The sequence below is a fragment of the Podarcis bocagei genome, assembly GCF_964188305.1.
Source record: "Podarcis bocagei genome assembly, chromosome: 3".
Classification (NCBI taxonomy): domain Eukaryota; kingdom Metazoa; phylum Chordata; class Lepidosauria; order Squamata; family Lacertidae; genus Podarcis; species Podarcis bocagei.
In genome coordinates this window covers 107,598,408-107,611,978 of record NC_138127.1, presented here as the reverse complement: position 1 = coordinate 107,611,978, position 13,571 = coordinate 107,598,408, and the positions used below count along the sequence as shown (strand labels likewise).

Genomic DNA, 13,571 nt, shown 5'->3' with positions numbered 1-13,571 from the left:
CCATATAGCACACAGTGGTACCTCTGGATGCGAACGGGATCCATTCCAGAGCCCCAATCGCAACATGAGCAGAACATAACCTGCGCCTGCATGTCTGCACATGCGCAGGTTGCGATTCGCTGCTTCTGCGCATGCGCATGATGTCATTTTGAACGTCTGCGCATGAGCGAGCGGCGAAACCCCGAAGTAACCCTTTCTGGTACTTCCGGGTCTCCGCGGGACGCAACCTGAAAAGATTTAACCTGAAGCAAACATAACAAGAGGTGTGACTGTATATTCAACACAAAAAACGGCGCCAATTTGTTGTTGACAAAGGACAGCTAGACATATAAAAGCCCCATTACCTTCAGTAGCTTAGGGCCCCATCAAGCCTAAATCCAGCCCTGCATATGGGGCACTTATGTTGCCTCTATAGCTATCAGACAGCTAATTGCCCATTTTCTGTGCCTAGGTGCTTCGCAAAGGGAAGCGGGGAGCACTGTCTCTGCAAACTCACCATGCACGCCAACTTGTGCTCCTGCAGGTCGTTCTCGCCAAATCCTTCCATGCCGTCCTCGCCTCCTGCCATGCGCTCCCCAATCTCCCCGCTCACCCGCACAACTTCGACGTGGAGGCGTCCGGCCACCTGTAAAGTGGGGGGGGGGGGAATAAAAACGCCATGGTCATGGACCGGCCGGATGGATGGATGCCGAGGAGTGGCGGGAGGCCGACCGGCCAGGGAGCCGCCCCTGACTCCCACTTTGACACCCAGGAGGGGAAGATTTTTAGGAACCTAAAATAAAAATACAACCCAAGACAAACTGTACACTATTTCTATGCAAAGTCCCAGAATGCCAAGAGGCACCACCAGTAAATACAGGGAGCGTGTGGATGGTCCGGGAATCAGCATGTTTTTACATGAGTAGAATGTGTCCTTTTATTTAAAACGCATCACTGGGTTATTGGTGGGGCATAGGAATTCGTTCATTATTTTTTTGCAAAATATACTCCAGCCCCCCACAAGGTCTGAGGGACAGAGGACTCGCCCATGGCTGACAAAAATTGCTGACCCCTGTCCTAGAGCGTGGGTAGGCAAACTAAGGCCCGGGGGCCGGATCCAGCCCAATTGCCTTCTAAATCCAGCTCACGGATGGTCCGGGAATCAGCATGTTTTTACATGAGTAGAATGTGTCCTTTTATTTAAAATGCATCTCTGGGTTATTTGTGGGGCATAGGAATTCGTTCCTTTTTTTCTTTTTTTCAAAATATAGTCCGGTCCCCACAAGGTCTGAGGGACAGGGGACCAGCCCCCTGCTGAAAAAGTTTGCTGATCCCTGGCTTCGGTCACCCAGGAGAAACTGAGCCAGTGTGGTGTAGTGGTTAAGAGCAGTGGACTCGTAATCTGGGGAACTGGGTTCGCTTCCCCGCTCCTCCACATGCAGCTGCTGGGTGACCTTGGGCTAGTCACACTTCTCTGAAGTCTCTCAGCCCCACTCACCTCACAGAGTGTTTGTTGTGGGGGAGGAAGGGAAAGGAGAATGTGAGCCGCTTTGAGACTCCTGAAGGGGAGTGAAAGGCGGGATATCAAATCCAAACTCAAACTCACCTCTCCTTTCTGATTGATGATGGGCACAGCGTATTGTAGCTTCACATCGTAGAAAAGGGACTCGAGGAAGACGTTCGCCACGCCGATGAGGCTGTGGTTCTCCTGCTCGTCGTAGAAAGGATCCGCTCGCCGGAAATACGACCTCATGACCTTGATCGCGAAAGGGAGACAAGTGGCAAAGCCCTATGGTGACCAGATCCACAGACAGCTGCCATGGCACTATCTCACAAGATTGAGGATGGCGGATCTTGCTTTCTATTCCGCCCTTCCTCCCTGGGGAACCCAGGGGAGCTACACAACATTGTAAATTAAAGAAGTATGGATGTACTATTTCAAGAAAAAGCATCTCTGACTATGCTGGCAGGGGCCTTGTGGTCCAAAATATCTGGAGAAAAATTATGGCTGATCTTTGCAGACAATAATAATAATCAAAGAACCTCTTTTGGACTTCTGGGATGGAAAGGAAAATGAATGAATTTGTGGTGCCTGGACTGAACATCAGCTAGCAGTGGGAAGAATAGGAAGTAGGAAAACATCAGCTAGCAGTGGGAAAAATAACTAGATATTACTCTGGATTTTGAACATTGGATAATAATAATAATAATAATAATAATAATAATAATAATAATAATAATAATAATAATAATAATAATAATAATAATAATAATTTATTTATACCCCGCCCATCTGGTTGGGTTTCCCCAGCCACTCTGGGCGGCTTCCAACAGAACACTAAAATACAATAACGTATTAAATATTAAAAGCTTCCCTAAACAGGGCTGCCTTCAGATGTCTTCTAAAAGTCTGGTATTATGGTATTATGAGGAACTCTTGTAGGCACAACAGACAGACATCACTTTTTACTCATCTCTCTCTTTCCCTTTATTCTATCATTCTTATCTATTTGCTTGTTTGCTTTCTTTGTTTTCTTTCTTATTCGTTGTCTTGTTTCTGGTATTTTTTTTACCATTATGTTGAAAAGCTTTATTAAAACTGTATCTATGGAGGGGGCACCCGGTTGGGGAAGGATGGCCCAAGGCCACACCTCATACAGCCTTTCCAAACGCCTGAGTCCCCACTGGGTGTTGCTGAGACTACAACTCCCATCAGCCCCAGCCAGCGTGGCCCAATGGATGGTGGGAATTGTAGTCCAACAACATGCGGGGGATAGATAGATAAACTTTATTCGCGTTAGCCAACGGCCAGAGCAACATAAAATAAGCAATATATACAATTAAAAAGACAACAATGGGTCAAAAGGACTATCAGATGACCAAGATTATCGTTCAGATAGTGGCCCTTAATCTCATTGCACCCTCGATAAACCTATCAACCTTTGCTGTTGTCTTCTGATCATTTTGATCTGATAAAAGAAAGGACAACGTGGCCGCAGATGGGCAGGCCTGGGATGGTAAGTAAGAGTGGGGTGATGATCTCGTTCCTCAGATCTTTATAAAGGGGACAGGACCGGAGAACATGAGCCACTCTTGAGGTTGCAAAGCATAGCACTTGCTCTCCTCTCTATTTAAATCTCCCTTTGTGTAGAGATTTTCAAAGGATTACATGACAAATCTGAAGAATCGTGAACTGTGCAGGCTGTTTATGCTAGCCAGATTTAATATGTTTCCCTCGATGATGGTAAGAGGAAGATATTTAGTTCTCCCAGAAACAGAGCGCGTCTCTGCAAATGTGGTAGGCAGGAACCTGACACGTTGGAGCATATTTTCTTCTCTTGTGATTTTGGCATTTATGCCAGCAGACAATTGTTAGAGGCCTTACAACTTAACAGGCTCGGCTCCATGCCGCCAACGGTTCAGGACCTGCTCTCAGACAGGAATGATCAAGTTACTTTAATAGTGGCTAAATTTTTGAGTGCTGTCCATGTGGAAAGACTGGGCCATTATGGAGAGATTTAGTGGTTCTTGATTGGTCAGTGATGTCATAGTGTCGTACTGTATTATTTATGCAAATTGTTATGCTGAATTTGTATTTTCCACATTTTGTATATGGTGTCTATATTATAATGTGCGGTCTGCTATGCCTAATAAAGGATTGATTGAAACATGAGCCACTGTTTCCAGATTTCCAAATCCACAGGGGCAGAGTCGTTTCTCATTTGGAATCTTTTGGTATCTGCTCTCAAGTACGGCAGAGGGCATCCCATCCAATCTGGCCAGTGTGAAGAAGGCACGTCTGTATTTTGGGATAGCTAATTTGTACAAACATGGTGCCAGGGAATCAAACTGAGAAGGGGGGGGGGGAAGGAATACCAAGGACAGAATTTCTTTATAATGGCCAGATTGTTCTGTTGCTCTAAGTCCTTCAGACGCTGTCCAGTTAACATCCGGGGGAGTGTCAGGAAGAGCTGACCTAGTGCCATAGCTGTCAACTTACAGATTTGAAAATAAGGGACCAGCAGCCCTGAAAATAAGGGATCAGCAGCCAAAATAAGGGATTTTGCTTGACTTATACATAAATCTGGCACTGATGGAGCCATTCTGCTTTGGCTGCCCCTGTGTTTTGCAGGGGGTTGGACTACATGATCCTAAGGGTCTACAACTCCGACCAAAGAAGAGGGGCAGACAAAACTGATGAACGGCGTCGAGATGGCAAAGCTTACAGGCAGAATTAGAAACCAGGAAGAGGACCTCTTTAATAAAGAATGGGGAAAGTTTATAATATAGTTGAAAAGCTATTGTAAAGAGTTACATACATTGATAGGACTGACAGAAAACTTGTAGTAAAAAATTGAACTATGGATGGACAAATGATTTATAAAAATGGAGTTATGAAAGGGATGCAGAGGGGGAAATCACTACATTAAGATGCTGCACTGGTTGGAGGGGATGCTAAGCAGCACGTCGGGGCTGCTGTCGTCCTGGCGCAAGGAGTTCCATCGGCCCTTCCCCGCCCGAGAGAGAGGGAGGGAGACTCTCGCCCACGCCACCCGCGAGCCTGGCATGAGGCGGTTGTGGCGCCACGGTGGCTGCTGAAGCGCCGCCCTTCTGCGTCCCTCCTCATCCCCTCCTCTTCCTCCTCCCTCAGGCCGCCTCCTCAGCCGCCTCCGCCGCCTCCGGCTTCCCCGGCGGAAGTCTCACAAGAGAGGGGCTGCCTTCCCGCCCGCCGCCACCCGTCTCCTCACGATGTGCCCCTGAGGGGGAAAAGGGAGAGACGGAGATGCGGCAGCTCGTGTGTGCAGTCTCTCTTGCGCCGGAGGACCCCGAGCCGCTGCTTCCCTCCCAAGCCAGGCGAGCATGAAACCCGGGAAATTTAAGGGACATCATCAATAAGGGACAGCAGCGGGACACGGCGCTGGGATAAGGGAGTTTCCCGCCAAATAAGGGAGGGTTGACAGCTATGCCCAGTGCACCCACGGCAGGGGCGAGATTTGAACGGTGGGCCTTTCTAACATTCTCTCACGCTGCGGCGCCACACGCCGGGGACGAGGAACCTGGGGCCCTACCAATGTTGTGGGACTTCAGCTCCCATCATCCCTGGCTACTGGTGGGAACTGTACTCCGAGGGACCTAGAGAGCCGTTCTGCTACTCAGCAGAAGTGGCGGCTCCATACCAGGTTGTCTTCCTCGCAGTCCTTCCATTCTTGATAGAGGTCCCTCATGTCTACCAGCCGATTCTCCAGCTTCTCCAAGGACCAAATCTGCTTGCCTTTCCCTTTCCTCCGAACTTGGATGGCCGGTTCACTAAGGACGGCACCTCGCTGTGGGGGGGGGAAGGACAAAGGAGGAGATTGGGGCGGGGAGCAGAAATAAAACGACAAGGTAAAAATCAACTTGGGAATGCGACTGGAATTTCCTTGAAAACACAAAGCAAACTCACTCATAAAACACCCAAAGAGCAGCTAGAACTGGAATGTTTTCATGTTGCGTGCAATATAAGTATTGCACATGCTGGAGAAGATATTTGATCCTTTATCTATTTAACAAATTGTTAAGGAAACAACCCCAAAGAGGTTTAAGAAGAGAATACATATCGTGAACCAGTAGGCTGACCGGAGGGCAAAAGGCAGCTTGTTAAGATGAAAGCCTGTGATAGCTTAACCTGTTTATTTTTCAAGAAAACCCCTGTACAATGGTAGCTTGGTTTGCATACGTCTTGGTTTGCATACGTTTTGGATTACAAACAAATCACACCCAGAACTGCGTGTCCCGGTTTGCAACCTTTTTTCAGATTACAACCCATTTTTTTTTATTACAAACAAAAAATTTTTGAAGGCCCCATTGGCGAAAGTGTGCCTTGGGTTACAACCTGTTTTGGTTTACAAACGGACCTCCGGAACGGATTATGGTTGTAAACCAAGGCACCACTGTACAGTGTTATACTGTACCCCATACAGTGGTAACTTGGTTTTTGGACGTAATCCGTTCCGGAAGACCGTTTGACTTCCGAAACGTTCGAAAACTGAGGCGCAAAGGGCTGTCTTCAAATGCAATGGAGAAAATGGGGGGGGCGCCTCTTCTGCGGAAGCTGTTCGACTTCCGAGACGCGTTCGAAAATGGAAGCATTTGCTTCCGGGTTTTCGGCGTTCGAAAACCAAAACGTTCGGCTTTCGAGATGTTCAAAAACCAAGGTACCACTGTATTCTGTTGTAAAAGCACATGGCGTACGTAACTGACAAATAAAGAAGGTGTATGTTTTGGGGTTGTGTTTTTTTAACTAAAGCTGCCATTTTGGGCCTAAAAATACAAGTGCTCTAAATCAATACATAATAATCATCGAAATTCCAGCTGGCCGATGGAATCCATTCTCGATAGACGATGAATGTGGCTGGTCAGGTTCCTCACCTTTCTGTTTGCGTTAAGGCTGGAGGCTGGGATCTGCAGGGTGACCTTGTATTCCGTCCGTTTGTCCATCTCTTCGGCGATGAAGCTGGCTTCTCTCACGTACAAGTTGGCCTTCATTATCTGCTCCCTCAGCTTCCTCAGGCTGTGGGTCAGCATCTCTTCCCTTTGGAGAAAGAGTGAAGGAATGGGTTTCCCAAACCCAAAACTGACTGTGCAGGCAGTTTGAAACAGGCACCAAAATCCCTATTTTTCCTTAGCTAAAATCCATTAACTTGAGCTCTGAGTCAATGTATAAACAAAAACCCAGCTGAATAAACAAGTGCTCAGAGCCCTCTCCTTTATCAGTTCATGACGGCAAGGATGGCCTTGACTGTTCCAGTAGAACAGGGATGACATGTCTAGGTCTTATCTTACATCCTGGACACACTCTGACGCACAGACCTAGTCCGGGAACAGCGCCAGAGTGTGTTCTTGGAGATGGTGACCTCTTGCTCCAAGATAAGAGTAGGAACAGGAATACCCTTTTATGGTCAGAAGTACAGGAAGAAATACCCATTTATGGTTAAGAATAACGGAGCAGGAACATATGTGATGTCAACCTGTGTGTATAGGCTGACGTGGTTGGATTCCTGGGGAAGGAGGGAGAGGGTGCCTGGAGGATATATATACTGCATGAAATTTCTCATTTCTTTGGACTTGCTGTGGACACACCACGCAAGTGCCTTTCTGCTGTTCCGTAGAGCAGAAATAAAGAACTCTTTCTCTGAACCAGCCCTCGGTGTCATTTGACTTCCTCCCTCCTGTCCGGGAGCAACACAGAGCCCACCAATATCGGTAAAGTCTAATAAGGCTATAAGAGGAAACTGTGCAATTTGGAAAAGAGCATTTCAACGGCTGCCAAAGATGCAAATCCCAAGGATCAGTTTTGGAATTTGTACAAGGAGTTGTAATACGGCTACACTACGGCATGCAGCCGAATTGAAACATCTAATCAGAAGCTCAACTGTTTATGGGGCCACTATGCTGGTATCTGAACGGGACAGGAGCGGTTTTGCATCTTCCATTGTCATTATCATTCCTAGATTTAGAGGGACCACCTTGTTTAAGAGCTCACGGTGAGCAGTTTGCCACTTTGAACTATGGTTTTTAGATCATGGTTTGGAGACGAACCATGGTTATCACTAACCATACTTTACCCTGTTGGGACACCATGGTAAACATGGGTGGTGAAACGGTGGCTGTTAAAGTGGTTGTTGAACTACAATTACGTAATCGCAGACCACTGGCCATAATGGCTGGGGTTCTTGGAAGCCCAATAGCGTCCGAGAGCCACATGCCCCTCCAGTAAACCATGGCTTGTATGAACCAGGAAGCGGGAGGACGGAGCACATAAGCCCAAAACGTGTCCCTGATGAACAAACCATGGATTTGTCATCGTTCCTGAATGGGGTCGCAATGCACCTATAAAATGCAAAAGGCTAAGGTTGCAGTCCTCAACTCACCTAGGGATAAGTCCCACTCATGCTGAGAGCAACAGTCTGTGATAGGCCATGCAACTTCTACGCAGGTGCTCCTCCCACTGAGCTACTGTATTCCCTCCACTCACCTCTCTTCCGCCCACTGCCGAAGTCGCTGCTGAGCGTTGGGAGAGTGCCAGGAGAACCTGTCCATAGTGCGGAAGTGCTGTTTCTCAGGGGACAGGCGCCTCCGGAGCTGCTCCAGTTCGTGCTCGTACATCAGCCTCTGCCGCTCCAGCGCGGTCCGCTTCTCCTCCTCGTGCTGCTGCTCCAGACTTTGCAAAATCGACTGCATGGGATCTAGGAAAGCGGAAGAGTTTGTTTCAGTCAGACGCGGGCCACAGGGTCCGCAGAGCTCAATGGTATCTACAGAGGACCATTCCATCAACGATGTCTCCGAAATTTTTTTCCCATCGCTTGGGAAGACAGGTAAACTAATGCCAGCATACTGGATTCATAATTGACTTCTGACTTCTGTTCAATGATTGAAACTAACATCTTCACGTCGAATCTCACATGAACTTATCTCCATTCAGAAACTCTTAAAAGGTAAAGGGACCCCTGACCATTAGGTCCAGTCGTGGCCGACTCTGGGTGTGCTGGTCCAAGGGGGAGGTTACCGTGGGGCGAGGTCCAGGACCTGAGTCGAGGGTCGGCAGACAGTCCTCCACGGGCGAATCGGGGTCCACGGCGAGGAGCCGGGCAAGGACAGGAACTCTGGGGGAACAGGACTGGGTGCTGGCCGAAACAGCTCTTCAAGGACGTTGCTCCCGCAACCTGGGACCAGGCTGAATGGCCTTTATCTTCTCTGAGGCCAGGGGCGGTCCCGGCCCCCAGGTGACCCGCCTCTCCTGGCCTTAAGGCGAGCACTCCTCCTGGGAGAAACCAGTTCCCTCTGCCTCTCTGCCCTGAGCCTCTGCAGCTCAGGAGAGGCCGGTGGGTTACTGGACCCAGGGGGAGACTCACTTTCCCCTGACAGGGCTGGGAGAGGCGCACCTGTAGGCAATCCGTCCTCAATCGCCTCCGGAGCCAGAGTGGATTCACCTGGTGCCTGCTCCTGAGGATCCGGCACAGGTGCAGGCGCTTCAGAATCAAGGCCCGGACCCAGCTCAGCTGGCCCTGGAGGCGGGGACTCCTGTGCAGGCTGGGATTCCTCCAGTTCAGCCTCTGAATCGGATTCCCAGGCCATCACACTGGGGTTGCGGCGCTCATCTCGCTTTACTGGCCGAGGAAGCCGGCGTACAGCTTCCGGGTCATGTGGCCAGCATGACTAAGCCACTTCTGGCGAACCAGAACAGCGCACGGAAACGCCGTTTACCTTCCCACCAGAGTGGTACCTATTTATCTACTTGCACTTGACGTGCTTTCAAACTGCTAGGTTGGCAGGAGCTGGGACAGAGCACCATGAGCTCACCCCCTCGCGGAGATTCAAACCACCGACCTTCTGATCGGCAAGTCCTAGGCTCTGTGGTTTAACCCACAGCACCACCCACGTCCCCAGAAACTCTTACTGTATCTCTAATCCTGTAACGAATTATTGTGTTATACATATCCTCATGAATTTGAGTTTGTAATCTGTGTTTGTGTTTGTAATCTCTAATTGAGTTTGTAATCCTTGTCAGAATACATACTTTTGAATGGATTAGTTTTCGTTACAATTGACTATTGATTTGTGAGTAGGGACCACTCCAACTATTGAAACTTATATTGGCCAGAGTTCTTGGTGTGCTTTTTTCTTAGCGTACTGGAAGGAGCAAAGATCACGCATGTCGAAGCAATGATTCTTCAACATCATCTTCGTTGGACTGTTCGTGTTGTGCGGATGCCTGGTTATCGTCTTCCAACGCAACTACTCTATTCCCAACTTAAAACTGGAAAGCGCAATGTTGGTGGTCAACAAAAGAGGTTTAAAGACTCTCTCAAGGCAAATCTAAAAAAATGTAGTATAAACACCGACAACTGGGAAACACTGGCCTGCGAGCGCTCCAGTTGGAGAACAGCCTTGACCAAAGGTGTCATGGGCTTTAAAGACCTCGAACTCAGGACGAAAGGGAGAAACGCGCCAAGAGGAAGGCACGCTTGGCAAATCCACACCGTGATCAACTCCCACCCAGAAACCAGTGTCCCCACTGTGGAAGGACGTGTGGATCCAGAATTGGCCTCCACAGTCACTTATGGACTCACTGTAAAAACTGTGTTCATGGAAGACAATCTTTGGAGAGCAATCCCGGGCAACGCTGCTATGTATTGCTATGTATTGCTTGCTCAGTGCACCTGTGAATTCAGAGCAAGAGCACCCATGTTTCTGAGCACAATTCAAAGTGTTGGTGCTGACCTTTAAAGCCCTAAACGGCCTCAGCCCAGTATACCTGAAGGAGCATCTCCACCCCCATCGTTCAGCCCGGACACTGAGATCCAGCGCCAAGGGCCTTCTGGTGGTTCCCTCATTGCAAGAAGTGAGGTTACAGGGAACCAGGCAGAGGGCCTTCTCAGTAGTGGCGCCTGCCCTGTGGAACACCCTCCCTTCAGATGTGAAGGAAATAAGTAGCTATCTTATCTTTAAGAGACATCTGAAGACAGTTTTTAATATTTAATGTTGTATTGCTTTTAACACACAATTGGAAGCCGCCCAGAGTGGCTGGGGAGACTCAGCCAGATGGGCAGGGTATAAATATTATTATTATTATTATTATTATTATTATTATTATTATTATTATGCTCCTTACCGTTGCCACCCAGAGCTTTCATGGTGACCTCCATCTGCGCATATTCGTAGCTGAAGTTAATCTCGCTGGAAACCTCACTGGAGCTGTCCCCGTCCAAATCCAGCTGCTCTGAACTGTTGCTTCCTTTCATTGAATTGTCTTTGTCGTCGTCCTCGGCTTCTGATTTCTTTTTCTTTTTTGGCAAATTCAGCCTGGAAAGGAGGGAGGGGTCCCATTAAAACTCTGGTCAATGCAAAAGATCCCCGCACTTCAGGGGGTTTTGGACTAAATGGTACCTTCCATCTCTACAAATCTATGACCTTTGATCGAATTACAGTGGTGCCCTGCAAGACGAATGCCTCGCAAGACGGAAAACTCGCTAGACGAAAGAGTTTTCCGTTTTGGAGGTGCTTCGCAAAACAAATTTCCTATGGGCTTGCTTCGCAAGACGACAATGTCTTGTGAGTTCCTGCTGGGTTTTTTCCCTTCCCCCCCTTTTTCTAAGCCGCTAAGCCGCTTATCAGCTGATCCGATCAGCAGATAAGCCGCTAAAAGCCGCTAATAGCGCTAATCCGCTAATCCTTCAATGGGCTTGCTTCGCAAGACGAAAAACCGCTAGACGAAGAGAATCACAGAACGGATTCTTCTCGTCTTGCGAGGCACCACTGTACAGGGTTATAGCAAATGTTCCTGCAGGGATATGCCAGCCACTGCAATCAGCAGGTTTTGGTTCTAGTAAAAGTTATGGAGTGGGAGATCAACACCTTTTATTTTATTGAGGCTCTGCTCAGCACTCCCTTTAAATAATATTTTCCCCCTTGCATTCCCCCTCTAGGGTGCGTCTTATGGAGCGAAAAATACAGTACAACTCCCATCAGTCGCACTCAGCCTCAGAGGTGTTGATCCCAAACCTCTGGAGGGCACCAGGTTGGGGAAGGCTGCAGTAAGGCATGTGCAGGCGAACATCTGGGAGGAATGCGCTGAGTTGTTACCTGGCAAGAGGGCGTGTGCCGCTCAAGTTTTCTAAAGCCAAAATTCCTCTGGTGAGCTGTAGCCAACCAAACAGCTCTAAGGATTATATCCTTCAAACAGAAAACCACAGGTACGCCCTCCGTTCCCCATCCAGATGGATGTGCAGCTTTTATCCGGAATTAAAAGGCACCCAAGGGAGTTATTAAAAAATCACAGGGATTCATCTGCAACGCCAGAGGTCAAGGGAATCCTACAGGCCAAGGTGTAGGATTGCCAGGCTACTGATTTTTAAAGATTTTTTGTAATGCTTTTAAATTAAACCAGGACATGCAGTGACATAGCAGTGCAAAGGTATACAGTGGTACCTCGGGTTAAGTACTTAATTCATTCCGGAGGTCCGTTCTTAACCTGAAACTGTTCTTAACCTGAAGCACCACTTTAACTAATGGGTCTCCTGCTGCTGCTGTGCCGCCGGAGCACGATTTCTGTTCTCATCCTGAAGCAAAGTTCTTAACCCGAGGTACTATTTCTGGGTATGCGGAGTCTGTAACCTGAAGCGTCTGTAACCTGAGGTACCACTGTACAGCCTTCTTGCAGCCTAGTTTAAGTGTCAGCCTCAACCACAGCACTGAAAAATTCAAGGTACACTGGTGTGAAATGCAGTCTTGTTATTCTGATATGGATTGGTTTTGCTTTTATTACAGTGGACGCTCCGGCTGCGAACGTGATCTGTGCGGGATGCACGTTCGCAACCCACAGCGTTCGCAACCCACAGCGGTGCATGGGTTGTGATTTGGTGCTTCTGTGCATGCGCCGAAACCTGGAAGTAACCCGTTCCGGTACTTCCGGGTTTCAGCGGTCCGTAACCCGAAAAAGTGCAACCTGAAGCATCTGTAACCCGAAGTATGACTGTACTTTAATTGCGGGTGTTTCCTCATCGTTATGGGTGAGATCCCCTGGACAGTAATACTAAAAGGAAAGGGAGTTCATGATGGCTGGGAGTTTGTTAAGAGGGAGATAGTAAAAGCACAACGTCAGGCAATACCAATGAGACGGAAACATGGAAGGTGCCTAAAGAAGCCAGGGTGGCTATCTAAAGAACTTTTAACTGAGTTAAGATTAAAAAAGGATGTGTACAAAAAATGGAAAAGGGGGGAAACCACCAAAGAGGAATTCAAACAAATAGCCAGCACGTGTAGACACAAAGTCAGAAAAGCTAAAGCACAGAATGAACTCAGGCTTGCTAGAGAGGTTAAAAGCAACAAAAAAGGCTTTTATGGGTATGTTTGTAGCAAAAGGAAGAACAAAGAAACAGTGGGGTCACTCAGAGGAGAAGATGGTGAAATGCAAACAGGGGACACAGAAAGGGCTGAACTCCTCAATGCCTTCTTTGCCTCAGTCTACTCCGATAAAGAAAACAATGCCCGACCTGAAGAATTTGGAGCAAATGATTCAGCAAAGGAAACACAGCCCAGAATAACTAAGGAGATAGTACAAGAATACTTGGCTAGTTTAGATGTATTCAAGTCTAAGGAGTGTGGTGGAGTCTCCTTCTTTGGAGGTCTTTAAGCAGAGGCTTGACAACCATATGTCAGGAGTGCTCTGATGGTGTTTCCTGCTTGGCAGGGGGTTGGACTCGATGGCCCTTGTGGTCTCTTCCAACTCTATGATTCTATGATTCTATGTTTTTGCAATCCACCCTGGGACCACTTGGTCGGGGGTGGCTACAAAAACCAATAATAAAAATAAACTGAAATGTGCCCTTAGGAGGGTGTAGAGATGGGAAGGAGCAGCTATTAAGAGCGGATCTTACTTCCTCTTGACTGCTGGGACCCATTAAATCAAGGGTTCCCAAACCTTTTCGGGTCACTGCCCCCCGGGGTTCCCAGTGCCCCCTCCTCTATAAAAAGCATCACTCAGAACAGCTGTTTGCACGACCCACTAAGGAACGGCACCAGAAAATTCAGAACAGTAACAGTTAATTGCATGT

At 48.1% G+C, this 13,571-nt stretch overlaps 1 protein-coding gene and 1 long non-coding RNA gene across 2 annotated transcripts in view; one reads left to right on the top strand and one right to left on the bottom strand.

Annotated features, from left to right (window-relative positions):
• Positions 1 to 13,571, top strand: part of LOC308584266 — a 480,133-nt gene that overhangs the window by 20,333 nt on the left and 446,229 nt on the right. The gene's annotated exons all lie outside the window — the stretch shown is intronic.
• The window catches only part of KIF13B (kinesin family member 13B), a 204,265-nt gene that overhangs the window by 84,598 nt on the left and 106,096 nt on the right, over positions 1 to 13,571 (bottom strand). Inside the window, 7 exon segments of the mRNA XM_081188907.1 lie at positions 497 to 625; positions 1,586 to 1,735; positions 5,157 to 5,303; positions 6,388 to 6,550; positions 7,994 to 8,204; positions 10,631 to 10,844; positions 10,846 to 10,894. Of these exon segments, the coding sequence (XP_081045033.1) occupies positions 497 to 625; positions 1,586 to 1,735; positions 5,157 to 5,303; positions 6,388 to 6,550; positions 7,994 to 8,204; positions 10,631 to 10,844; positions 10,846 to 10,894 (1,063 nt within the window).